General features: G+C 40.3%; 1 protein-coding gene across 5 annotated transcripts; it reads left to right on the top strand.

Annotated features, from left to right (window-relative positions):
* atat1 (alpha tubulin acetyltransferase 1) lies at positions 1-27,929 on the top strand. Of its 5 annotated transcripts, none has more exons than XM_084918686.1 (12): positions 1-368; positions 1,295-1,355; positions 8,226-8,317; positions 8,590-8,647; positions 8,766-8,879; positions 9,069-9,170; positions 11,672-11,717; positions 21,158-21,232; positions 21,944-22,157; positions 23,946-24,034; positions 25,207-25,288; positions 25,969-27,929. In XM_084918686.1, the coding sequence occupies exons 1-12, from the start codon at positions 277-279 to the stop codon at positions 26,255-26,257; spliced, it is 1,314 nt and encodes a 437-aa protein (XP_084774812.1). In that variant the 5' UTR covers positions 1-276; the 3' UTR covers positions 26,258-27,929. The 5 variants fall into 5 exon arrangements, with proteins under 5 accessions (XP_084774812.1, XP_084774810.1, XP_084774811.1 ...); XM_084918684.1 differs by having other exon boundaries at positions 23,763-24,034; XM_084918685.1 differs by lacking the exon at positions 8,766-8,879 and having other exon boundaries at positions 23,763-24,034.
* The last annotated feature ends 6 nt before the right edge of the window (positions 27,930-27,935 follow it).

Below are 27,935 nucleotides of genomic sequence, written 5' to 3'. Positions count from 1 at the left end.
GAGTGACTGAGCCGTAGTCATACAGACACAATAGAGCTGCAGTCACCATGTATATAGCAAGTGTTTGTATTTGAAACTATTAGAGCAATATGTAGTATCTCTCAAATTCTGTGAGTGCAACTTCGAAGCGTTGTTCTGGGGCTATTATCAGTGAGCTCTGATGCCTTTGCACTAACAAGCTATCTTCGTTAGACAGTAGGAGAGTGGCCGTGCAGTGCACCGTTAGCTAGCTTTAGCCAGTTTGATAACATCATAGCTGCCTTGCCAGTTTTTACTATGGAGTTTCCTTTTGACATAAACCAGTTATTCTCCGAGAGGATCTCTATCTTGGACCAGACCTTGGTTGCAGGCCGCAAATCTGCAGGAAGGCAAGTTTCAAAGGTTTTCGAATCCTTTTGATAGTATTTTACAGTTTACATTCAGTCAGACACTCGGTTCAGTTCAGGTTTTCAATTCAGGCTTACATAGCACAATACCAAAAATATACATACAGGCTCAAATATGTACTTAAACTTACTTAAATATTCTAATGTGGTGCTACAATAGCTTTTTAAGTTTACACGGCCAAGGCTTATTGACTTTTCATTGGTGATCATGATTGAGTCCCACTTTTCCTCCATAAGAAAGATTTGATTGACAGCACTCATTGGACCCCAGGGATCTCAGTAAAGAAGAAAGAATTGTAGATTTACACAAGTTGGGAAGGTCTGTTGGAGCCATGTCTAAACAACTGCAGATTCTGAGATCACCAAGTCAAACAATTGCACATAAGTACAAGTATTTGGGAAACTATCACCGTCAGATGACAGGAAATTGCTTAGTTGATCAGCAGTGTGCCCCACACAAGGTGCACTAAGGCTTAAGCTTGCCAGGATGTGACTGGTCTTAATGACTGCTCTTTTTGACCAGTCAGACGTCTTCAGACTACAAGTCACATTCTACATCATGACATGCCTATAGTGGATGTATGTAAACTTCTGACCTCAACTGTAAGCAGAACCATGTATAATGCAAATAGAACATAAATCACAAATCTGTGACCTCTTGGGCTGATCTACCTGGCCCTATGTGAAAAAGCAAGGAGTCAGGGACACTGCCCCCTTTTTTAGAAAAAATAAACATGAATGAACAGAAGTGGCCTCTTTAGGCAGGGAAACAGACTTTTATCATGCCTGTGGGCCATCTGGTATCCTGCATTTAGATGTACTGTGAGAAAGAGGTAGAGTGTCTGGAATATAAAAAGTGAAAATGAGCCTCTTATCTAATAATATTCTGCTCTGCGATTTCTTTGCAGGCCAGATCTTCAAGCTCACATAGCCACAGTTATTGATGAACTTGGGAGGGCCTCAGCAAAGGTGAGTCTGTGTAGTCTGCTTACTTTTCTGTGTAAAGACACATGTCAAAAGGGAATATTCTGCTATTTTTATTATCTGCCATATGTATGTTACTATTTTCCTTTTAGTCAAAAGCTCAGGATTCAGACTGCTCTGAACAGTTGCTTTCCTTTTTTTATTTTTAGAACAAGCTAATGTCAGCTCTTTATGAATTTCTTTACACTATCATCTTCTAAACAAGTCAACCCACAAGTCAAACTTTTATGTTTGTGTGTACACTGTCTACTGAAGTAACATCGCAGTGTATCGCCTGACATGTCCAGTCAAAATCACAATGCACAGTTGATTGATGACATCGAAATATTGCTATTTATGTTACCTTCAGTATTTCTTGAGCTGTGTTTTCCAGTTCAGTTGGGACATGAAATAATCTTATGTGACTGTTAACTGAAACACTAAATTCACTTATGTCACTCAATAGCAGATAATGAGTGTATTAATACAGAAAAAGCATTCTGCTGTAATGTTTGTTTCAGCCAGTCTGTGTGTTATTGACTCTACAGGGAGTGCAGAATTATTAGGCAAATGAGTATTTTGTCCACTTCATCCTCTTCATGCATGTTGTCTTACTCCAAGCTGTATAGGCTCGAAAGCCTACTACCAATTAAGCATATTAGGTGATGTGCATCTCTGTAATGAGAAGGGGTGTGGTCTAATGACATCAACACCTTATATCAGGTGTGCATAATTATTAGGCAACTTCCTTTCCTTTGGCAAAATGGGTCAAAAGAAGGACTTGACAGGCTCAGAAAAGTCAAAAATAGTGAGATATCTTGCAGAGGGATGCAGCAGTCTCAAAATTGCAAAGCTTCTGAAGCGTGATCATTGAACAATCAAGCGTTTCATTCAAAATAGTCAACAGGGTCGCAAGAAGCGTGTGGAAAAACCAAGGCGCAAAATAACTGCCCATGAACTGAGAAAAGTCAAGCGTGCAGCTGCCAAGATGCCACTTGCCACCAGTTTGGCCATATTTCAGAGCTGCAACATCACTGGAGTGCCCAAAAGCACAAGGTGTGCAATACTCAGAGACATGGCCAAGGTAAGAAAGGCTGAAAGACGACCACCACTGAACAAGACACACAAGCTGAAACGTCAAGACTGGGCCAAGAAATATCTCAAGACTGGTTTTTCTAAGGTTTTATGGACTGATGAAATGAGAGTGAGTCTTGATGGGCCAGATGGATGGGCCCGTGGCTGGATTGGTAAAGGGCAGAGAGCTCCAGTCCGACTCAGACGCCAGCAAGGTGGAGGTGGAGTACTGGTTTGGGCTGGTATCATCAAAGATGAGCTTGTGGGGCCTTTTCGGGTTGAGGATGGAGTCAAGCTCAACTCCCAGTCCTACTGCCAGTTTCTGGAAGACACCTTCTTCAAGCAGTGGTACAGGAAGAAGTCTGCATCCTTCAAGAAAAACATGATTTTCATGCAGGACAATGCTCCATCACACGCGTCCAAGTACTCCACAGCGTGGCTGGCAAGAAAGGGTATAAAAGAAGAAAAACTAATGACATGGCCTCCTTGTTCACCTGATCTGAACCCCATTGAGAACCTGTGGTCCATCATCAAATGTGAGATTTACAAGGAGGGAAAACAGTACACCCCTCTGAACAGTGTCTGGGAGGCTGTGGTTGCTGCTGCACGCAATGTTGATGGTGAACAGATCAAAACACTGACAGAATCCATGGATGGCAGGCTTTTGAGTGTCCTTGCAAAGAAAGGTGGCTATATTGGTCGCTGATTTGTTTTTGTTTTGTTTTTGTTTTGTTTTTGAATGTCAGAAATGTATATTTGTGAATGTGGAGATGTTATATTGGTTTCACTGGTAAAAATAAATCATTGAAATGGGTATATATTTGTTTTTTGTTAAGTTGCCTAATAATTATGCACAGTAATAGTCACCTGCACACACAGATATCCCCCTAAAATAGCTAAAACTAAAAACAAACTAAAAACTACTTCCAAAAACATTCAGCTTTGATATTAATGAGTTTTTTGGGTTCATTGAAAACATAGTTGTTGTTCAATAATAAAATTATTCCTCAAAAATACAACTTGCCTAATAATTCTGCACTCCCTGTATATATATTTCAGATCAGATTCAGGTAAGCTCAAGCAGATGGATTAGAGAAGCTCCCATTTCCAATCAAGAACAATAACCCAGTTCACGCCCTCATATATTTAATGGAATTGTAATTATGCAGTTTTGGTCACAATATCATCATTTTACTTAAGTGTTTTAAAGCAAGTCCAGTATGAATTTTGCTGGATGACTGCAAGTATTATTTTGTTGAAAGCACCCATCATTCGCATACACTGTAAGGCCTGATCATTCTTCCATCCGTTATAGCTGTGCATTGTCCATTGTACATATTTTGTTTACTAAGGATGAGTAGCAGCAGGAATTGGAATCTGAATGCCTCACTTGCATACTTAGTTGACACCCAACTCACATTGTGTCTGCTGTCAGTGGTCTTTTTTTATGCACTCTCTCTTTTCTTATGTGGCTCTTAAAAGGGAATAAATATGGTAATGTCTAACTAGATAGTTTCATTCTTTTACCCACTAAAGTAGTTTCGCTTTGCTGCTTTGATTCACTTTTCACAATAATCTCCATTATGGCCACTCAGTTCATAGTTCATCCTTTGTTTAGCTCCTGTCCTTTGTTTTTTGTTAAGGCCAACAGTCCCTTTAGGACAGCTTCCATCTGACTGGGGATAAGAGGCAGTGTCTGTGTCAGATATGAGCATCTTTGGAAGCAGATCTGCTCATTTTGACATGATACAATAGGGTGGAAAGCATACAAGGAAGTGTGAAGCTTCAGTATTTGGCTTAGAGGGTTGGCTTGCTGGTATGCTGACATGTAATTTAAATCTAAGCATCCACCACTGGAATGGTATGACAGAAATTTTCTCTTTAAATTAGTTGAAATTGTTCTCTAATGCAAAATTTGGGGAGTGATAAAAATGTGAATGTTATTCCAAGACTTTATGTATTATTACATAATAGGTATGTTCCTGAAATTGATTTTGTGATTTTCACAGATCTTCAAAGATGATTTTATGTTTTTGGTTTGTTTGTTTTTTTTAGTTTTCTGTTCTTAACTTCATAGTTAGAGCTAGCAAGTTAATCTGAAGTACTTAAGCTGGTATATTTTTCCACTAATTGTGACCAATTAGTGGTTTTCCTTTTGGTCACTGAAATTTTTGCTTTTTGCACAATTTTCTGTTTCCTTCTTTTTGTTTTGATGTTGTCTTTGGACATTTAGTTTAAATGAATCAACACTGAGTCATACTAACTATCAGCATTCTTGAAGCAGAGGCCGCAGCAAACTTCCACACCATTAATCAACCAAAGACCAAGATTTAATTGATTTGAAAGCCGGATGCTTAGCCTTGTCCACCCTAGCTGGACAACTCAAAAAACAGTCTTATTTGTTATAAACCATTGTCCTCCTGGGCCTTACACGGAGTTTCTGTCTGATTTCGCAGACTTTTTATCCGATTTAGTACTCCTCTCGGATAAAATGATTATTGCAGGTGATTTTAACATCCAAAGGAAAGCCTTGACATTTAATCTGTTATTGGACTCAACTGGCTTCTTTCAAAATGTGAAAGAACCCACCCAACACTTTAATCACACTCTAGATCTTGTTTTAACACATGGCATAGAAACTGAACATTTAACAGTGTTTCCCAAAAAGCCTCTCTTGTCTGATGTTTTCCTAATAACAATTATTGATGATAATAATAATAATAATAATAATAATAATAATAATAATAATAATAATAATAGACAATAATGATTACACAGTAGTGGGGAGTAAATTTCATCACTGTAGATGAGATGAGATGATGATGAGATAGCCTTTATTTGTCAGTTGCCCACAACCGAGACGACAAACCTTGCCAACCGTACATACAATACACAAACATCACATTGGGGAGACAGGTCAGGCTAGGTGTAAAACAAAAGGATAATACAGGAATGCACAGATATCAACACACCATAGCACAATAAAACACAGACAAGATCGTGAATGTTTGGGTTTAGTGCGAACAACTGCATCCAATTTTTACAGTTGGTCTAATATCCATCACTGGTCACCAGTTCTCTCAATTCCCGTTGTTCTTCTCCAAGATGTTATCTATATTGCAGAGCCATGAGCTTCTCCAAGATCTTATCCATATTGCGTTCAAAACACAGTCTGAGTACTCACAGCCAATCGTCTATCATGTCAGCCAGCCTTATGGGATCTTGAACAGCTGTAGCCGCTTCCTGTTCTTCGATAAACCAGGTCCAAGCCAGCTCCAATCAGCCCAAACTCTGTTATCATGGTTCCAAATTGGTAGATGTTGTTCATTGTCCTCCATCGAGAGTGTCGCCAGACACACGACACAACCGACCATCGAGTATCCGGCAGCAAACGTCTCCACAGGACAATCGGGCTCTCCCAAGCCTAGCAGGGTGTCAATTCCATTACAGGGCCAGTTGATAAAATCCATAATTCTTTAGGTTTTAGAGAACAAGACTGGGAAACTCTTTGAGGGTTAGAGTTAGACGAGACTAGACAAACACATAGAAGCAGCAGCAGGGAAGATAAGGGAGGGAGAGGGGAAAGATGCGTCCGCCTCCTCCGAGAGCCAGAGGTTTTTCTGAAAGTGCTGTAACTAAGTTTAAGAATAGAATTCACTTACTGTTATCGTCTTCAGTCCGTCCCTTGTACTAAAAAAGAGCAGAGCAGCTACCTGAACGCTACTCCAACAGAGATCAATTATTTTGTTAATAATTTTACCTGTCTACGTATGACTCAGGATACTGTAGCTCCTGTAAAAAAAGAGAGCCTCAGAAATACTTGACTCCCTGGTATAACTCTCAAATGTGCAGATTAAAGCAGATAACTCGTAAGAGGAAATGGCATATCACAAATTTAGAAGATCCCCATTTAGCCTGGAAAAATAGTTTGCTGCTATATAAAAAAACCCTCCATAAAGCTAGAACATCTTACTATTCTTCACTGATTGAAGAAAATAAGAACAACCCCAGGTTTCTCTACTGCACTGTAGCCAGGCTGACAAAAAGTCAGAGCACCGTTGAGCCAACCATCCCTTTAATGTTAACTATTAATGACTTGATGAATTTCTTCACAAATACAGTTTTAATCATTAGAGAAAAAAATGCTCATAATCATCTCACAGCTGTAGCATTATCTACAGCTACTTTCAGTACCACTGATATTTATTTAGACTCTTTTATCCCCAATCGATCTTTATGAGCTAACTTCAGTAAATGCCTCTGCCGAACCATCAACATGTCTTTTAGACCCCATTCCCACAAGACTGCTCAAAGAAGTCATACCATTAATTAATGCTTCAGTCTTAAATATGATCAACCTATCTCTAATAATCGGCTATGTACCACAGGCTGTCAAGCTGGCTGTAGTTAAACCTTTACTCAAAAAGCATCTCTAGACCCAGCAGTCTTAGCTAATTATAGGCCAATCTCCAACCTTCCTTTCATATCAAACATCCTTGAAAGAGTAGTTGTCAAACAGCTAACAGATCATCTGCAGAGGAATGGCTTATTGGAAGAGTTTCAGTCAGGTTTCAGAGCTCATCACAGCACAGAAACAGCTTTAGTGAAGGTTACAAATGATCTTCTTATGGCCTCTGACAGTGGACTCATCTCTGTGCTTGTCCTGCTAGACCTCAGTGCAGCGTTCGATACCGTCGACCATAATATCCTATTAGAGCGATTAGAACATGCTGTAGGTATTACAGGTACTGCACTGCAGTGGTTTGTATCATATCTATCTAATAGACTCCAATTTGTACATGTAAATGGAGAGTCCTCTTCACACACTGAGGTTAATTATGGAGTTCCACAGGGTTCAGTGCTAGGACCAATTCTGTTTACATTATACATGCTTCCCTTAGGCAGCATCATTAGAAGACATAGCATAAATTTTCACTGCTATGCAGATGACACCCAGCTCTATCTGTCCATGAAGCCAGATAACACACACCAATTAGTTAAACTGCAGGAATGTCTTAAAGATATAAAGACCTGGATGGCCGCTAACTTTCTGCTTCTTAATTCAGATAAAACTGAAGTTATTGTATTTGGCCCTAAAATTCCTAGAAATATGGTATCTAACCAGATACTTATTCTCGATGGCATTACTTTGGCCTCCAGTAACACTGTGAGTCATTTTTGACCTGGATATGTCCTTCAATCCACATATTAAACAAATATGTAGGACTGCTTTCTTCGATTTGTGCAATATCTCTGAAATTAGAAATATCCTATCTTGGAGTGACGCTGAAAAAGTTCCAATAAATACATAAATTAATTGAATTCAAAATCCTCCTCACATACAAGGTCTTGAATAATCAGACCCCATCTTATCTTAATGACTTTATAGTACCATATAACCCAATTAGAGCACTTCGCTCTCTGACTACAGGATTACCTGTGGTTCTAATAGTATTTAAAAGTAGACTGTTAGGCAGAACCTTCAGTTTTCAGGCCCCTCTTCTGTGGAACCAGCTTTCATTTTGGGTTTTGGGAGACAGACACTATTTCTACTTTTAAGATTAGGCTTAAAACCTTTTGCTAAAGTTCAGGTGGATGGATCAGGTGACCCTGAATCCCCCCCCCCCCCCAGAGCCTGGTTGAATGAATAGGTGTGTCCAAATGTTTGACTGGTAGTGTGTATGTATAGCTTTCAACTTGAACTTTGACATTGATGTCTGCAAAGAATGGTGTCAGCTCAACTGACAAAATCCAATGACATCTGTTTCTATTTTTAAGAATTTCCATTCTTTTTCCCCTCAGGCCCAACAGCTCACAGCACCTATAACAAGTGCTTCCAAGCTGCAGACCCAGAAGCATCAGCTCTATCTTCTTAAGGATGGAGAGAGCAGCGGGTACATCTCATATCCCTTCCTCAGCTTTCACTTATTATTCAGCTTCTCTGTTTCTCTCTGGATTGACTGAGTTGGTGTTTTCCAGCTGGACCTGGTCATATGAGTCATGTTGAAATAACAAATCATGTACTGTGGCATTGAGACATAAGACACTGTTTTTAATGCATATCACAGGAGCTCACCTCAGAGCATCCAAATCGAAAAACAAAGTAGATATTTGTATTACTCATTGCCAAGTCAAACTAACTCCTATTCCTGTCTCCTAACTACAGGGGACGTGGTGTGGTTGTGGGATTTCTGAAGGTTGGCTACAAGAAGTTATTTTTGCTGGTGAGTCACTTATATTTTTTTAAATTTCCTTTTAACTTCTTTCCTTTCGGCCTTGCTGTGATCTGTATTTGACTTTCTGAAAGGCTTTTCAGGTATGCTTGCTATATTTCCTCCACAGGACCGGCAGGGTGTACACGTAGAGGCAGAACCACTCTGTGTTTTGGATTTTTACATAGCAGAGAACCTGCAGCGAAATGGCTATGGGCTTGAGCTATTTAACTTCATGCTGCAGGTAGAGAATACTTTAGGAATCCCTGAAATCATCTGAAACATCAGACCTTTCACAAAAAGAGCTAAAAACTGGAATGATATGATAGTGGTACCTAAAATGATGACACTAGTATTGCAGGTCATTGCTGTGTGTGTTTATCGGTAATTGCATGTTTTTGTTTCTCTGTCTTTCTCCATCTCCCACCTGTAGCACAAGAATTTAGAGCCAGTGCTGATGGCTTATGACAGGCCTTCACCTAAATTCCTGTCTTTCCTGGCAAAGCATTACTGCCTCACGCAGAGTGTTCCTCAGGTACGGGCTGCACTTCACACAGTCACTACACTTTTTTAAAGCAAATCTTTATTACCTCTGGAGAGCAAAAGAAAACCCTGTAGTTTTTCATTTGACTTTTAGTGGGGCTTCCCTTGTTATCATGGCTATAATTAGGCTAATCTTGCTCCCTCCTCTTTCTCTTCAATTTTGGCTATTTTTAATACTGCTACTTCTCTATTGTAAAATAAATGGTTGTTTACAAGTTTATCTGTAGTGGAATTTCTGGGAAGACAGGGTACCCCCTGTTTATATAATATAATCAGTTAATAGCTTTACATCTTAGGACAAGGTAAATTTAGATAAGAAACTGACTGGACCAAAATAAGAAAAACAATGCCAGCACAAGACAAAAACATCCAATGTACAATTCAAATTAGTCAAAATTATATCACCTTACAGTAGTTGCATTACTTGAATTTAAACAGTAGGGTTCCAGTAAAAATATACATGTAACTCATCTGACAAAGGGGGAGTTATCAGCCTGCTTTTCATGTGTTTTTAATGAAATTTAGTTTTGCCATTTCATGCCAAAGATCAAACAAGAGTTTCTATACTGGATTCCATTCATAGAAATTGACATTATCAACTAATTACTACTCTCAATCTTCCTATACATTAAAAAAATCAGGAAATCCCTGATTTGAAAAGTGGTGACTAGGGATGGGTATCGTTTAGGTTTTATCCGATACCGGTGCCAAACCGGTACTTTTGAAACGGTGCCGGTGCTTAAACGGTGCTCAAACCGGTGCTTAAAGAATGGAGAACACAAAATTGGTCCAAAAACCTTTCATGTTCAGCTGTTTTTTTTGTAAAAAGATAACAATGTTAGCTTTTTCTGCAGCTATGGGGCATATATGGCATCACTCTTGGCTGGAAGCAGTGCTTAATCAATGGAAAAAACACAAACTTTGTCCAAAAACCTCTCATGTTTAACTGTTTTCCACTTTTTCTTTGGTCATTTTAGCCTTTTTGGCCAGGGTGAAGGGAGTATCTGCTATCAAACAAGAAGACAGCCGCATGTAGCTATGATGATGTTTGCTAGTTCACCTTACATGCATTAATGTAATAACGTGGTTAGCCTACTCAACGTAAATTACACACGAACAACATTAAGCTACTCACGCAGAGAAGAACAGCTGCTGCTGCCATCATCATCCGTCATCATTTCTGCTACACTGGCAGGGCTAGGGGCCAGGACTCTCCTCTTCGGGTTCTTGGGGGATGTTGCTAACTCCGGGTCCAGTAACAGGCACCACACCCGCAGTAGATGTGCTCGGTGTGAGGTCTCGCAGCAAGCTATCAAATACGGCGCATTTCTCGGCTTTTAAAAAAACGCTATGCGTCGCCAGGTGTTTCATCGGATTCGAGGTGTTTCCTCCTATCACAGTATCACCTTAAAGCACTTGTTGCAGGCTGCTGAGTTTGCATCTTTTGATGTGAAGTACAGCCATACATTTGACTGCTTCGCCTTGGGCATTTTTAATCTGTAGCTCTGCTCTAAAAGAACGTACGTACCTGGGCCCGCCTACTATCCTCGGAAACATAAAATGATTGGATAGAATCTAAAGTGTATCACAGCTCAGGAAAAACAAAGCACCGAAATGAAGCACCGAAATGTGCGCTGCTTTTCGGTCTGGTTACTACCGTTTATGTCAGAACCGGTGCCATGATGGCACCGGATACCGGTACCCATCCCTAGTGGTGACACCTGTGCATGCACTGATATCAGAAGGAACACAGTGAGATGGACCTAAAAGATGTATACAGAATATAAGCTAGACAACACTAGTTACACACTTGGATCCCAAAAGACTACGTATGAGATGAGTTGTAAGTTCAAATGAGGAAATTACAAAGGCCTGATTTAGACCTTTTAGAGACTATAACGTAACTGTAAGTGGCGGACATTGCTGCCCGCATTTTTGCTGGCATATTATCATTGGGTCATCTCCCAAAGTTTCATATGCAGCCAACAGACAAAAAAAATTTCCTTCCTAGCTTCTTGCTTGTTGATGTGATCAGTTTTTTGGGGGCAAACCTATTTGTCCCTCTAGTTTTTCCACTTTTTTGTGCATTCCCTCATTCAGGTAGTTTCATCTCTCACCAGGAATTTTCTGACATTTGTGAGTCCTTATATTGATGCTATCATCATTATTTCTTACACTGAGACTGTGATTGTTATTCTCTTACTGATAAATTATAAAACTGCGTTGAAAAAGTAGCTGGAAATGCACAGGGGGAATTGACAGTGCTGACCAACCCATTCAAAATTGTTGCCAATTGTGTCAACCTGACCTGCAATTACTTTTCTCAGGAGTTGCATATCAGGTTACATCATAGGTTACAGTGTAGGGATGTTATTGATGGACACACCACTAAGACTGGAAATGCAGGGGCTATCAGGACACAGATGGTTATCTACTTACCTAGTTAACTTCATAAGAAATTTTAGTGATCTGTTTTCTTATTATTCTGTCCAGGTCAATAACTTTGTGGTTTTTGAAGGCTTCTTCCTCAACAGAGCAGGTAACTTTTTTGCCACTTTGTTCCCATTGCTGTGGTTTTTGCTGTTCTGCAAGGGATTATTAAATTATATCTGCTTTGTGTTAACATAAGTTATAAGGTGTCTCCCAACAAGCAGCTCCAAAAATGAAATTCTTACTGGTGGAGCCTGTGTTTTCTTAGCATTCTTGATATTTCTGGATATATTAATCAACACTGGTGGTTCAGTACAAGAACAGTATGAGTTCAGTTATATAATACTTAACACACTACATCTAGTAGTTTTAAAGTAAACAGGTGCTTACACAAAAAGTAAACACAAAGTTTTGTCACGTGTGTCTTTGTGGAAGAAAAAAAGCCACCTGCAGTAGATTCAGTGAGTAGAGCAGGTCATCTACTAATTGGAAGGTTGGTGGTTCAATCCCTGACTGCCCCACTCTGTGTGCCAAATATTCTTAGACAAGATACTAACCCCAACTTGTTTTGTGATTCATCGATTGATGTATGAATATGTGCTTGTGTGAACAGATGAACAAGAGAAGCTGCATAGAGTGCTTTGGGTGCTCAGGTAGAATAGAAACGCACTATACAGGGAGTGCAGAATTATTAGGCAAGTTGTATTTTTGAGGAATAATTTTATTATTGAACAACAACCATGTTCTCAATGAACCCAAAAAACTCATTAATATCAAAGCTGAATGTTTTTGGAAGTAGTTTGTAGTTTGTTTTTAGTTTTAGCTATTTTAGGGGGATATCTGTGTGTGCAGGTGACTATTACTGTGCATAATTATTAGGCAACTTAACAAAAAACAAAAATATACCCATTTCAATGATTTATTTTTACCAGTGAAACCAATATAACATCTCCACATTCACAAATATACATTTCTGACATTCAAAAACAAAACAAAAACAAATCAGCGACCAATATAGCCACCTTTCTTTGCAAGGACACTCAAAAGCCTGCCATCCATGGATTCTGTCAGTGTTTTGATCTGTTCACCATCAACATTGCGTGCAGCAGCAACCACAGCCTCCCAGACACTGTTCAGAGAGGTGTACTGTTTTCCCTCCTTGTAAATCTCACATTTGATGATGGACCACAGGTTCTCAATGGGGTTCAGATCAGGTGAACAAGGTGGCCATGTCATTAGTTTTTCTTCTATTATACCCTTTCTTGCCAGCCACGCTGTGGAGTACTTGGACGCGTGTGATGGAGCATTGTCCTGCATGAAAATCATGTTTTTCTTGAAGGATGCAGACTTCTTCCTGTACCACTGCTTGAAGAAGGTGTCTTCCAGAAACTGGCAGTAGGACTGGGAGTTGAGCTTGACTCCATCCTCAACCCGAAAAGGCCCCACAAGCTCATCTTTGATGATACCAGCCCAAACCAGTACTCCACCTCCACCTTGCTGGCGTCTGAGTCGGACTGGAGCTCTCTGCCCTTTACCAATCCAGCCACGGGCCCATCCATCTGGCCCATCAAGACTCACTCTCATTTCATCAGTCCATAAAACCTTAGAAAAATCAGTCTTGAGATATTTCTTGGCCCAGTCTTGACGTTTCAGCTTGTGTGTCTTGTTCAGTGGTGGTCGTCTTTCAGCCTTTCTTACCTTGGCCATGTCTCTGAGTATTGCACACCTTGTGCTTTTGGGCACTCCAGTGATGTTGCAGCTCTGAAATATGGCCAAACTGATGGCAAGTGGCATCTTGGCAACTGCACGCTTGACTTTTCTCAGTTCATGGGCAGTTATTTTGCGCCTTGGTTTTTCCACACGCTTCTTGCGACCCTGTTGACTATTTTGAATGAAACGCTTGATTGTTCGATGATCACGCTTCAGAAGCTTTGCAATTTTGAGACTGCTGCATCCCTCTGCAAGATATCTCACTATTTTTGACTTTTCTGAGCCTGTCAAGTCCTTCTTTTGACCCATTTTGCCAAAGGAAAGGACGTTGCCTAATAATTATGCACACCTGATATAGGGTGTTGATGTCGTTAGACCACACCCCTTCTCATTACAGCGATGCACATCACCTAATATGCTTAATTGGTAGTAGGCTTTCGAGCCTATACAGCTTGGAGTAAGACAACATGCATGAAGAGGATGAAGTGGACAAAATACTCATTTGCCTAATAATTCTGCACTCCCTGTATAAGCGTTTCCAGTGGGGGAATCATTTCGTCGCTCATCCAAGTGTCTTCATCAATCTCACCTGACTGCAAGTTTCTCCAACTTTAAACAGCATTTGCATAATGACTTAAACTAGCACCACTGAACAGCTACCCACAGGTACCCCTGAGCAAGGTACGTCCCTTCAGACTGCTCCCCGGGCGCTGGATTGGTCGCCGCCCACTGCTTCACTGAGTGAATGGGTTAAATGCAGAGTAATTTTCCTACAGGGGATTAATAAAGTATACATAATTATTATCATTATTGTTATGACCATGAGGAAACTGGGTGTCATCAAGACGGTATGACACAGAGCAAACACCATCCGCACAGATACAGTGACCAGGGAAGCAGAAGAATATCATATCAAGAAGACCTTGAGTGAATGTGGTTATCTCAAGCTGGACATTTGTCAAAGCTGGGAAGGCTCCTAAAGAATACTCCAACCGATCCAGCATCAGAACAGCAGACTCGTTTTCTCTAAACACAGCGTCTCTGTGGTCTTTAAACCCCAAAACAAGCTGCACCAAAAATTGGCCGACCTCAGGGTAATATGGGTAATAATGGCTGGGAGGATTGCCGTGAAACAGGGAAACCAAATAACCATTGGCTAAGTGGATGACATAACAAAGAGGAGCTCACTTGCCAGGCCAGGACTCCACAGTCACCTACAGCAGCGGTCCCCAACCTTTTTTGCGCCACGGACCGGTTTATGCCCGACAATATTTTCACGGACCGGCCTTTAAGGTGTCGCGGATAAATACAACAAAATAAAACTAGTACCGGTACCGAAAAAAGATTTATTCATAACACACTGAAAAGACCCAGGAAAACCAAGTTAACGATAAAAACGATAACAAAATAACGCTGAAAACCGATAAAAACCCTGAAAACCATACAATGCTGTGACTACAACCATTCCCCAACTTTCTGTGAATGGTACTCATGGCCATTGATCAATGGTTATTGGCCCTGACAATGGTCATTAATCAATGGCTATGACAGTTTCCATATTAATGATCATGAGACTGACCATTGTTAAACAGTGCATTTTCATAATGACTGAAACTAGCACCACTGACTGCAGGTTTCCCCAATCAGCTGAGATTGAAGAAGTCACTTGGATGAGTAATGAAACATTTCTCCTATGGAAATGCTACGTACAGATGAACATAATCAGCTTTTGGGGATTTCCTTACCTGGATGATTGCGCATGCATCAATGATTCAGTAAAAAGGACTAGATGTTACAGTCCCTGATAATGCATTGCTTTAGATGGAGAGACTCTTGAGGGATGGCTGTTATGAGGAAAGGCAACCCAGAAACTTTGCCAGCAGCATGCATCGTTGTGTGCCTCAACTTACGGTCTTTTACCCAGGCTAATCTGCCATTTTCTTTCCTTGGTTAGGTTTAGGGATTAGAGATCTGATCTAGTTTATCATTTTAAAATTTGGGTCACATCGTCAGTAGTGGACCTTGGATTCATCTGGTGTTTCGGCCATTATCACTAGACACCCTCATCCAAGGAGGCCCTGCCAGGGTTGATCAGGCCCTGGAGTGTGTCACTGGTTTATGTTAACTTGTTATTTCTCTTCTTCTTTCTTCTGTTTAGTTTCCTACAGTTTATTTTTTATCTATTCACTACAACTGAGAAATAATACTTACCTCTTCAGCATTTATGGAGCCTAACATCTTCAAAGGGATAGAAAAGGTGATAGAGACAAAAGGGACAAGATAGGAGAGCCGGAAGGGGGCGCCCGATCTGGCTTCCCACACCTCTCCGCCGGATCGGGCTGTACGCTCTACCTCCCCACTGCCTCCCAGAAAAGGGAAGAAGAGCAGAGGGGAGAAGAGCGGAATATTTCTTTTCTGTCGCGGTTAGCTGACTGCCTTAGCTGCCCAAGTGATGTCAGCCCTTTTTAACCATAGCCAGTGACTGGTCCTCTCAGCAGTGTTAGCTAGTTCTCTGCCGTTGCGCCTGTCCTCTGATCCTAATCTCTCTAAGCAGCTTTGCTGTTGTGCTGGCAACAAAACCCCTGCACCCCACTTCCACCGGGCGCACCTTGATCTTCCAGCCTCTGTCCTCTGCCTCAGCTGCCAAGTTGGCATACCGCAGCTTCTTACGCTCAAACACTTCCTCAATTGCTTCCTCCCATGGTACCATCAGCTCAGTGACGTACGCAAGTTTTTGGGGGTTAGACTAAAGGACGAGGTCTGGTCGCAAAGTTGTTGTTACGATCTCTGTGGGAAAAATTAGCCTCTGATCCAAGTCCACTTGCATCTGCCAATCCCTAGCAACCTTCAGCGGGCCCAGGTCTGGGGTTGAGGGGCTTGTCCTCGGCTTGTCTCCTTCCCGGACAAATGTTGATGAAAACTGACACTCTTCTTGGTTCGTGAAAGGTTGAGCGTTGATGGATTTTCTTTTGCACTCAACTTTCTCGGCTAGACACCTGAGGACCTGGTTGTGTCTCCATATTTATCAGTAAGGCTAGACCAACCAAGATGTGCTTGAGTGTTGCTGGGACTGTACAAAGGGGGCGGGATGGGTCCTTTCTAAACCACAGCTGCAGATTTATTGGGGAAGGTAGCACATCATATGTCGCTCGGATGATGAAACTTAGTCTATTAGACTCTATGCCCCAGATTTCACTCCATAGGAGTTTCCTCTTTTCCACACTCTCCCAATTCACCCAGCGACCCCGTTTGGCCAGTGCCACGGCTCTGGCATGCCTGGCTGTTTCCTCCTGTTGACGCACCTCCTCCACCACCATTTTTCGACATTCGGTTACAGATGCCTGTTGCCACCGAGGTGTTACTGCGCCAAGATCAAATCCTACTCTGCCCTGTTGGACGTGACCCACCACATCACGATGCCGAAGAGCAGATTTCGCCTGTAGCACAGATGTGGCTGGGATCCACTTCCTCCCCGTTGCTAGGGTGGGAGCAGTGCCTCTCACTATGGGGTCCCGGGAGTCCGTGAGTGAGATCTCAAGCCTCACTTTTGCACATTTAAACTCCTCAACCAGGCTAGGGATAGGCAATGACAGTATCCCGTCGCTGTAGAGTCCAACGCTGCTGAGGCATTTGGGAAGTCCAAGCTACTTCTTAACGTAGGAGCTCACTAGCCTCTCGAGTCGATTGGCATGATTGAGTGAGACCTCGTACATTGTCAACGGCCACAGTAGTCTGGGTAATAACCCAAACTGGAAGCACCAGAGCTTCAGTTTCCCTGGGAGTGCAGTGTTGTTAATCCGCTTGAGGTCATCAGCCAAGTTCTGCCTTAGTTGTTCTAGTTGCCACGTATCATTGAGGTCTGCATTATACCACCGTCCCAGGCTCTTTATGGGCTTCTCTAAGACTGCTGGAATTGGTTCTCCACTGATATAGAATTGCTTGGCTGTCAGCTTTCCTTTTACAACGAAGTATATAAGAACCTTTAGATATGCAAGTTTAAACGTGGCACTCAACCCAAAAAGAGTGCTGCAGTGCTTTTATTCCAGTTCCAAAATATTTTGTTTCATCAAACTCTCCCAGGGTCAACCTCTTCTCCTCTGAGGGATCAGAGGGTGTACAGCTTTTTGTAAGGACTGTTCTTTCTTTTTTTTCCCTCATACATCTTGGTCCCATTCCTCTGTCCCGTAATTAGTATAACTTCACACATCAGTGCTTAAGTTTCAGGTTAGCTTTCCCATCAGTGTAAGTACAGTGAGGAAAATAATCATTTAATCCCCTAATGAACTTTTAGGTTTGCTCATTTACAAAGAAATGAACAGTCTTAATGGTAGATTCACTTTGACGGAGAGACTGAAGATCAACCAAAAATACAGAAAAATTACACAAGAGAAAATTAATTTTTAGGCCATTGAGTGAAAAAAGTATTGGATTCCCAAGCTAAACTTGATTTATTACTTGGTGGAGAATCCCTTGTTTGCGAGCACAGCGGTAAGGTATTTCTTGTAGTTTTGGCCCACTCCTCTTTACAGAAAGTTTTTTTCTGCCACTTGACAGCTCCTTCCACAGATTTTCTATAAAATTGAAGTCTGGAGTTTCACTAGGCATTATCTGAATGTGCTCTACTTCTTCTTGGAACAGGGGAACTCCTTTGTTCCCCTGTTCCAATTTTGTTGTACTAGGTATAACTTGCAATGACAATAAAGAGTTATCTTATCTTATGTTTTGTTTCATTAGCATGCTGAGACAATGAATTGACAGTGACAATGACAGAAACGACAATGACAGAATTAGTGTTCTGTCTGGGAGAAGGTTTTTTTGTCCTAGATTTTACAGTATGTGGTAAAATTGTTCCATTGCAGAAAAACAGCCCCAAAGCATAATATTTTCTCTTCCATGCTTGACTGTGGGGATGGTGTTCTTTAAGTCATATTCAGCATTTCTCCTCCTTCAAGCATGGCGGGTCGAGTTAATGCCGGAGAAATCAGCTTTGGCTCCTGATGATAGTACTTTATCTCAAGCCTTCTCTGAGTCATTTTTCACTGGCAAACTTAAGACAGACCTGTATGTGTGCCTTCTTGTGGCAGGCGCCCTTGCGGGTGCAGCAAGAGTTCAGTCCATTAGGGCGTAGTGTTTTACTAATTGCGTTTTTGGTGACTGTGCTCCAAACTGCTTTCAGATCATTAACAAGCACCTCCTGTGGAGTTTTGGACTTCATTAGCTTACAATCATCCTGCATGGAGTTCCAAAATGGGAGCAGACTGAGATTGATGGTTGTTTTATATTTCTTGCATTTCTGAATGATCATACCAACAGCTGTCACCTTCTCACCAAACCTCTTGATTATGATCTACCATTCCAACCTTGTGCAGGTCTACGGTCTTGTCCCTGACATCCTTTGACAGCTCTTTGGTGTTGCTGGTGGTGGAGAAGTTTGAATGGAAGAAACTGATTCTGTGGGCAGCTGTGCTTTTTTGCTTGATATCCTTTCTTTCTACATTAAAGTGAAATTTCTATGATATTTAGAGACTGTTCATTTTTTTGTAAGTGAGCAAACTTACAAATTCAACAGGGGATTAAATCATTATTTCCCCTACTTTATCTCCTTGCTACATTGGTACAGTATATGCCATGTGTGATGTATCATGTCATATATTGAACCTACATTCCTGGGTTTCAGAGAACTGCAGAGAGAAATCCACACCCTGTATACCACTCCTAAACTCCACACACCACTTGATACCTGCTTGTTTCCTCAACCTCCAATGTGTCACTTTGTTAAAAACAGCTAAAGTGTGTTGTATGACTACATTATTGTAATGACTGCGAGCAGTAAGATCATGGTTAGGAAGATTGGTAGCCTCTTTATACTGCATTTTGTTTACGTCTGACATCATTAGGATGGCTTTATAGTGTAGAACAGGACGCGATGCCAAGCAAAAATCATTTTAAGAAACACTTTTGACCTTTTTGAGCTTTATGGTAGTAACATAGTTTTGTATTTACATTCCATTGTGCCCCCTGTTGATAGTTGACGCTCATCTGCCTCAAATTACCAAATTTAATTAATAGTCTTTGACATAGAAGTTGATAGCACAGAACCACTAATACCTTACCTTCCTTAAGCTGCATTTGTATGCCCAGCATACGACACTCAAAGGAATTAATAAACTGACACAAATGTGAATATAGGTTTCAGGATTAGCTGAATCCAAGGAAACCATGTTTTTCCACCACGTGCCACTCCATTTAGACGAGCATTGGAAAATTATACAAACGCTAACATGTTGTGATTTACATAAAAATTGGGCACAAAGTGATTATAAAGAAGTGAATGTATAAAATGTCTTGTTGTTATTATGACGAGTCTTATACAGAGGCTACCAATCCTTTCAACCAGAGATGTGCTCTTTTTGTGCCAAAGGTACCTGAAAGAATTGTCTTTATAGTTAAAACAGCATGAGTAGGCTAAAAACAGACTTGCAAATAAAAAACAAAATTTAAATATTGGATTCTGGCTAACTCAGACTGCTCAGGTAACAGAACAAAAACAAGACTTTGCCTGGCTGAATCAAATACACTGGAACCCCGGCTTACGAAGACCCCATTTAACGAAAAAGTTACGAAGGTACTTAACGGCAATATTTTTGCCTGTGGTACGACAAAATGCCCGTGTAACAAAATCCGTTTGCAAAATGCGTTTCGCTGTTCCACGTGAAAGACGTATTGTTGTTGCAGTGCGCTATTTCATGTGCTTTTCTTTTGCAAGTAGCCTATCGTTGATTCATAATGGGGCCGGCATAAGGCATAAATATGAGCGAGTTTAAAAAAATTTAAAAAAAATATCATTGCACAGTGTACGTACGTGCATTAATTAACGTAAATGTAAGTTTTAGTTTTAAAGTTTAGAATTTAATTCCATAATGTTATGTACATGTACACGTACATATGTATGCATGCCTACATATGCTTTCTTCAGCCTCCACCAAGAACTTCGTCTTCAGCCAGCATCGCCTCACTCAAAAGGCGATGGAAAAAGGTGCTTCGACTTACGAAAATTTTGACTTACGAAAGACCCTCTGGAACGAATTCATTTCGTAAGTCGGGGTTCCACTGTATATAAATTTTATATATTTATTGACGTCCAAAACAATCATGTCAGGAACAGTCTGCATTGATTTTTGGAGAGAATATTTCACTCGTCTGAGCTGCTGGTTTCGTCAGCACCAATATATGAATTCTGTTTGACAGTGGATCCTCCCTTTCACAGACACAACACTATCTTGTAAGATAAAGTAGAAATAGTTCTTTCAGAGGAAACATTGTTTAAATGTATGGAGGAGCACAACTGTCTGACTAAATGAATCAGCTAGTTTACAGCATCAGATTTGTCTGATGTATCATGCATATGCACTGCAGTCTAAAGTTCACCTGTTTAGAAATGTAACTGCAAATCGCTTAGCACAAGTGTTATGTATGCCATGGATACATGTAATATATGTCAGCATATTACAGAAGAGGGACCTGTAAGGCTGTGGTTCCCAAAGTGGGGGTCGCGCCCAGCTGTTTGGAGGGGGGGGGCGCAGTATGAATAAAAAAAGAATGGTTGGACACATAATGGACAGGTTTTTGATGAAGCATGTCTTCACTTCTCATAATGACTAACTACTCCTGAAACTTGGCTCTTATGAAATTAATGTGTTATTTATAATATAGACAGTTTTGGTCTTCCATACAGAGCTTATGAAGGACAGTAAGTGGGGCTGTGCTGTAAGGAGACGGGTGGGGTGATCGACTCATGTTCCTCTTCTGCCTCTGCTCTGAGTTTGTTCTCCTCTGCAGCGGCCCAGTTGAGAAAGGTTCCCCCAAAAAAGCCAGACGGAGAGATCAAGCCTTACTCTTTAATGGAGAGAGAAGGTAAACAGTCACATAGTGCCACTTTGCCATAACCAAGTGTTAACATTAAACATTAAGACTCTATTCCAAGTATATGGTCATAAGAAAGCACTTGTTTCCCTTGTCGGTAACACTGATATAAACTGTGGAAATAAACAAAAATGTGCTGGAAAAAAGCTTCCACAAATCCTTTTATGGTAAGTCTGAACATTGAAGAATGGACTGGAGCTGATCTTCCTGTATAGACCAGAACACGTAATACCAATAAAAATCTTATACACTAACTCAGCAAATGCAGAGTAAATTGTAGGCTATAGCATGTTAGCGTTGACACTCAAAAAAGTAATGTATTACACATTACTTGTCTAAAAATAATACATTTTGTTACTTAACTTCCTAGTAACTTTGTATTACTCCTTACCATGGCTTGAACTGCATTGTGATATGATTATCAGTTGAAAATATAAATGTTAGTCTCCAGTCTTACACATAATGATGGCTATGGGTAGAAGATGAACCAGCTAAAAGTGCAAATTCAAGAACCTTGAATCTCTGTAAGCTGATATTTGTAGCCAAGGAGCAAGGCTTCTTTTATCATTTTCAAAAGTTTGAAAAATGTTATAAAATTGTTGGGGTTTTTTTTTTTGGGGGGGGGGGGCTGTAAAAGAGCCTGTAAAATATGATGCTCTCAATTAGTGCTATTAGTATGTACAAATTTTTTTTTCTGTCTAGCTGTTCGCCAGGAGCAGAAGAGTCTTCCTTGGCCGTTTGCTCCTCCCCACTCCCCCCAGCGCTCGGTAGCCTCCCAGTGGTCCAAATCCCTCAGCGTGGGATGCTCCCCCAGCAGGGCACCCCCTCGAGTCACTCCAACTTCTTCCCCTGGTTGCAACAGGAACCAGAGCCCACAGTCACCTCTCAGCGATCGCTGCAGAGCAAGACGCACCAGGTAAGAAGTAACGCACTTCTTTCTGTAAAATTCACCTGCAACTCCATTATGGAAATCTATATTTTACACATCGTAACATCATGTCAAGGTCAGTTACTGCAAATGAAATTTGTCCACAGTTTCAGCCTCAGTAACAAAAAAAAGCTGGATCTGTGAGAAGAAACACTAAGCAGACAATCTGCAAATGTTGTTCCACCTGTGTAGAGGGTGCCCGGTTTAGACGAAGCAGGATTACACCGTTGTCATTCCCACAGTCAGTTGTTTACATGGACCGCCTTTATGTCATCCTAACACTAGCATCTTTTTCTGTCACACGAACCCTGTGCACGCCATCCTTGACTAAATTCATAGACTTCCTCTAAAGTCTTCCTATTTTCCTCCTGCCTAGCGGCTCCATTTTCAACATCCTTTGTCCAGTATGTCCACTGTCCCTCCTCTGAACATGCCCAAATCGTCTCAACCTCTCTAACCTTTTCTCCAATCCGCTCTGATATACTAATATTTAATCCTGTTCATTCTGGTCTCTGCCAATGAAAATCTTAACATCTTTACCTCTGCCACCTCCAGCTTGGCCAGCTGTTTTTAGGTTAGTCGCTGCTGAGACCATTTCTGATGAGGTTTACATAGATGGTGCAATTAAAAGGCCAAATTCCTCTTTCAGGTTCCAACTTTCAGATACTGTTCATCTGCTGTAGGTAGTTTTTCAGGCTAGTTTAATAAATGGCCTCAAAAATGCTAATAAATGCTGTTTTATCTGTGAATCTGTTGTTCTGTTGTTTTATTCACATTTGTCTGTTTTTGTCAGTTCTGTGTAGATACAACACTGTTATAGGTGCTTTATACATAAATGGGTCATATATATAATATGAATATAATAAATAAGTGTAAGTGGTATGTTAATAGCACTAATAGTTGTGTAAAGTTATATAAATTGTATGTGTACTATTGAATGCATGGTTAAAGTGGCCACTAAGACCAGCAGATCATAAAAACTAGTCAGATACTGTTGTTCTGAGTAGAACAAGGTCCAGATCTCTCACTGTAGTGATTAGTGGCTCGAGTTTTCCTGTAATTTGTAATTATTTTGCTGACCGACTCCTTTCATTCTCTCCTTCTTTCTCTTCTCTTTCCCCTTTTTTCGTTACCCATTGTGCTCCATTTATTTTGTCCCTCTGATTGATTCTGGCTCGTCTTTCTGTCATCAATAGTTCCCTTAATAGATCTCAGCTAGGCTTTCATTGACCAGCCTGTTCCTTCCCTTCAAAGGAATGGCTGATGTGTCTTAGCTCAATAAATAGCCTGTTTTTGTCTTATGAATGGGGAGTCTGTTGTTGCTAGAATAGTTATTCAACTCAAATGAGGAGAGAACAAACTCCTTTTGGCCTTCTTGTTATCAGCACGACAGACTGGAACTTGATGGCCGTGTCTTATCTGCTTGACTTTTTTAGAACTCATTAAACAACCTGCCACAAAACTGCTCTTGTGAAATTGCATTTTGTCACACACAGAAATGATACTTAAACAGGATATTGTAAATTAAGGCTGCGACTTTTATCCCGGAGTCTTATTTCCATTCTTCTTTTTTTGTGTGTTTTATTTCAACAGTATACCATGCATTTTTTCTGTTTGTTATATTTTGAGTTGTGTAATTATGTCATTTATTTCTTTTTTTTCTTTTTTCTTTCTTCCATCCAAACATGTGCCTGTCTTCTCTCCTTTCTCTACCTTGCTCTCTATCATATTTGATTTTCTTCTCATCATCCTTGCTGGCTTCTGCTACTTCTCCAGTAGTCAACAGGGTCTAGTTGCGAGATGCAACTTGTACAGTCGACACATGGACACCAGAGCTGTTGGACTGCTGCACAGATGCTCTCCAGGTGAGGTTTTGTAGAGGTGTTGATGGCAGTTAAAAACCGCATCATGCTTGGATGTAAATTCATGTAAATTGTACATTAATTTAATGTACATTCTATACAATGTTTATATGAAAACAGTATAAACGCAATAACAACAATAACATTTTCACACATCCCAAATGTTTTGATGTTGTTAAACGAATACATAATCTAGCTTAGTGTTAAATCTGTACCTGGCCCAGTGTTTTTGTTGCAGGTATTACATTTTACATTTAAAATTTTGTCAACATTTTTTTTATCCAGTTTTTTATTATTTTAATTATTATTTTATTATTTTTTATTTCAATAAATAGAAAATGTAAATATTTAGCAAATCACTGGTTTCTGTTTATATTTAGCCAACCTCTCTGGAAATGTGGTTGTGTGACAGGATAATCGTAACTCATCAGCCACTGACTGATAGCCACAAACTCTAGTCCAATGCACTCTGATCACTAATGTCCAGTATGATACGCTGGGCTGAACTTTTTTTAGCATTGCAAAATATTGATTGAAGACTATGGCAGATAAAAGACTGCTTCAAAGTTTGGACGTACACCTTGATAACTAAATGACTTTTATTTATTCCTTTCTATTGTTTGGGAAAAATGAAACTGAAATGTATTTCATATATAGTAGATTCATCAGAGAAGTCAGTTTCCTTTGATCACAGGTTTGTACACTGTTGTTACTATGTTCATGTAGTCAACACTTAGAATGTATCCACTTGAGAGGTAATCCTTGTAAGAAAGTTACTGGGTTCTTTAAGTAAAGCAAATTGGCTCTTACGAGAACCACCCCACACTGCAGAGGAGCATGTTCATCACAGTTACTGTGTCCATGAATATGCTAGGGATCACTTGGGTTTAAATTTATCTTAAGCTCTGATTAAAACCCTGACCCAGTTGTGGTTGTCAGACATAACACACAACTGGGTTTTGAAGTGTTAGACAGTCTACATGTAAAATGTCTCTTTCATTATTTGCTCTCAGAGCACTGAGCATTGGGCCATTGTTGTTAAGTCAGCACAGTCATGTTGTTGCTAAAGCAAAAACGCAGATTATAAGAAATATTCTTTTTATGGAAAACTGTGTTTCATCAATTTCTCATTTTTATTTTTTATTATTCATCTGTGTCCTTTCCTCACATGTTAGCACCATGTGCCACCTCAGGTCTGAGAGCAGTAGGGGATCAGTCATACACATTGGGATACAGTATTCACTCACAACAAAACAGGTATTCACACATTGATCCACCGATTGTTTTAGAGGTTAGCAGGCATTAAAAAAGAAAATGAGGCGGTTTAGTGTGCAGATGTGGGGTTGAAACACCTCAAAATGTGATAAGGGGGGTCTCTTGTCACAATTACAAAAATACCTAAATTGGAATTACATCCCGGCAGACGGATGACTATGATGGACCGTTTCTCTAAAATGCTCGGAACATGTTTTATGCACCAGATATGCAACCACATCTCCAGACTTTCCTATTAGCTTATTGATGTAATATTAAATTCATGGTGACACATGGATTAAATGCTACATCTGATTATTGTTGGCAACACAATAATCAGTATGATGAGGGAAAAAGATCTGAAGACTTTGAGACTTTCTGAGCCTCTTCAATTCCTTAATGGACTATAAGAATCTACGCGCAGACGACCAGAGCTTTCAGCAGCTTTGAGCAAAGTTGTACAGATATTTCACATTGTGGGTGCAGTGTTAAAGTTGTCTTCCTCAAATAACACAATAACAAGAGTAGCTGATGAGACAGTGTGACATATAATCATCATGTGGGTAGCAGAGTGACAGCAGCCCTCACACACAACCATAGATATGAAGAAATCGGATAAGAGTAATGTTCAGTTTCATATCTGCCCTTACTTTTACCTTTTTACCAACTCCCCGTTCACACAGGAACTGGCCTGTCTTGCTTCCACCTCTCTCTACATCCAAGAAGGAGTGCATAAGCAGCACTACCTCTTTAGACAGGAGAGAAACACACCTGGGCACAGATCCTGAATCCCGTCGTTCTGAAGAGGAGATGAAGGTTCTGGACAGTTCACAGCTTCCAGCAGGCAACCAGAGACCTCTGTTGTGGGAGAGTGACAGAGTTGAAGACAGGTCATGGGCTGTGGGGGTGCACTGCTGCACTGCCCAGTGGGTGAAGCAGAAGCAGGAATACAGGAGCACCCGGCCCTGGTGAATGTGTGACGATTACAGACTTTAAACATTATCAAAATGTTGATGCCTAAAATGCTTTCAGACATGTTTGAGCAGACTTTTGAGTGTTTGAGATGCAACAATTTCTTTGTGAAGTTTAAGTGCCCAAAGTTCAGTTCAGAAAAAATACACTTCCAGTCTTTCTGGGTTTAGAAAGGCTATTATAATGGCTGCCTTAGTTGGTTTCCCAAATGAGTCATCCTTGCTAATTGAATAATTGGCCCATTAAGTCAGTGGTGTTACTGGCAAGACAGGTCCAGCTAACTCGGGTAGGTTTTTCATCTTAGTGGCCTTCGCACTGAGCGTTGTTAGGTTCACTTATTTTGTTGTATAAATTCAGGGAAACATTGCATAAGACAAAGGTTACTAACGTGATCTTGGTTCATAGTGACTTTTGTATTTAATTAATTAACAAAATGAATCCAATGGAATTTATTTGAATATGTCATCATCCATTTTCTTGTATTACTTGGACAGATTGGATAGGATGGGATAATAGCATGATAAACTTTCAGTTGATCACATTTGGGTTGTTGCATTTTTTAGCAAATATTTAAAAAGAGTGATACAGTACTCTTAATTTTCCATTTCTGTTTTGCACATGTGTAACAGCTACATGCAGCCACAGACTGTAACATAACGACATGATGTACAGACAGGTTACTTGCTGTGTCCTTGACTGCTTACTTTAAGTTGAAGTGTCTTAGCGAGCGTTGGCCTGCCAGATTCTCTCAGAACTGCTTCAATGTACCCTGGCATTGATTTTCCACGTCTCTGGAAAGATGGATCTGTATCAGTCTTCCAAAAGATTTGATGGTTATGGAGTTGAGTGTGTAACACATCAATCCAAATTCTCCCCTGTTTGACTGGGTTCAGATGTGGTGACAGGGTACATAGTACATCAGACCATGTAATTACTTATGAGATACCCTCAGGGTAATGTGTGTCAGGCAGTATTTAAAATGATAACTCATAACCCATGTTGGTGTTTTTCAGATCTTGCATGTAAGAATACAAATCCTTAAACATGCAAACACGGTCTGTAGACTGCCCTGGGTGCTAATGGTACAGTTCATCCACAAGTGCAAAGCACAGAAATAGACAATTAGTCATTTTTAATATTTGTTCAAAAATCAAACAATTAAAAAAGAACAGAAACGGTGTATTTGTGGAGAAATCAAGTAAAACATTTTGATTTATTTTGGACTTAAAGAAGTCTCCCATGGACAGAGCTTCCTGCAACTTTCCACTCACCGGATTTTCATTAAATAATGGAAATGTTTGTGAGACAAAACATATATTTTTAGGTTTTTCAGACAGAATTGAAAACAAATTGGGAGGAAAGTTTACACATTTTTGCTGTAATGTAAACTTTAGTTAGAATGGTCCATAAAGCCAAAATACACCACGATATATCCTTATTTTGTCATTTTTACACTTCCATGAACTTTAATATTCCAACAGTCAGAATGGGCTTAAACCCTAATGCCAAAACCTGTTTCCTGGGTTTAACTGAACTTATAACTTCTCTGTTTGATTGTTTTTTGTTGTTTTGTTTTGTTTAGGTTGAGTCAGTCTGCTTTGGAGTTCATACGTGTCACTTAGTCTTTTCTGAATAAATTAAGCCAAATGAGAAAAAGCTAGAATTCATATTATACATT

This window comes from Perissodus microlepis, chromosome 22, assembly GCF_051167445.1.
Source record: "Perissodus microlepis isolate ML-2025 ecotype Zambia chromosome 22, ASM5116744v1, whole genome shotgun sequence".
Lineage (NCBI taxonomy): Eukaryota > Metazoa > Chordata > Actinopteri > Cichliformes > Cichlidae > Perissodus > Perissodus microlepis.
The sequence above is the reverse complement of the archived record's forward strand: the minus strand, read 5'-3'. Positions and strand labels throughout refer to the sequence as shown.

Coding starts and splice junctions, on each gene's coding strand:
- atat1 (XM_084918684.1), top strand. CDS start 277: ATGGAGTTTCCTTTTGACATAAACCAGTTATTCTCCGAGAGGATCTCT. Junction 8,318..8,589: donor AAGGATGGAGAGAGCAGCGG/GTACATCTCATA, acceptor TCCTAACTACAG/GGGACGTGGTGTGGTTGTGG. Junction 9,171..11,671: donor TCACGCAGAGTGTTCCTCAG/GTACGGGCTGCA, acceptor TATTCTGTCCAG/GTCAATAACTTTGTGGTTTT.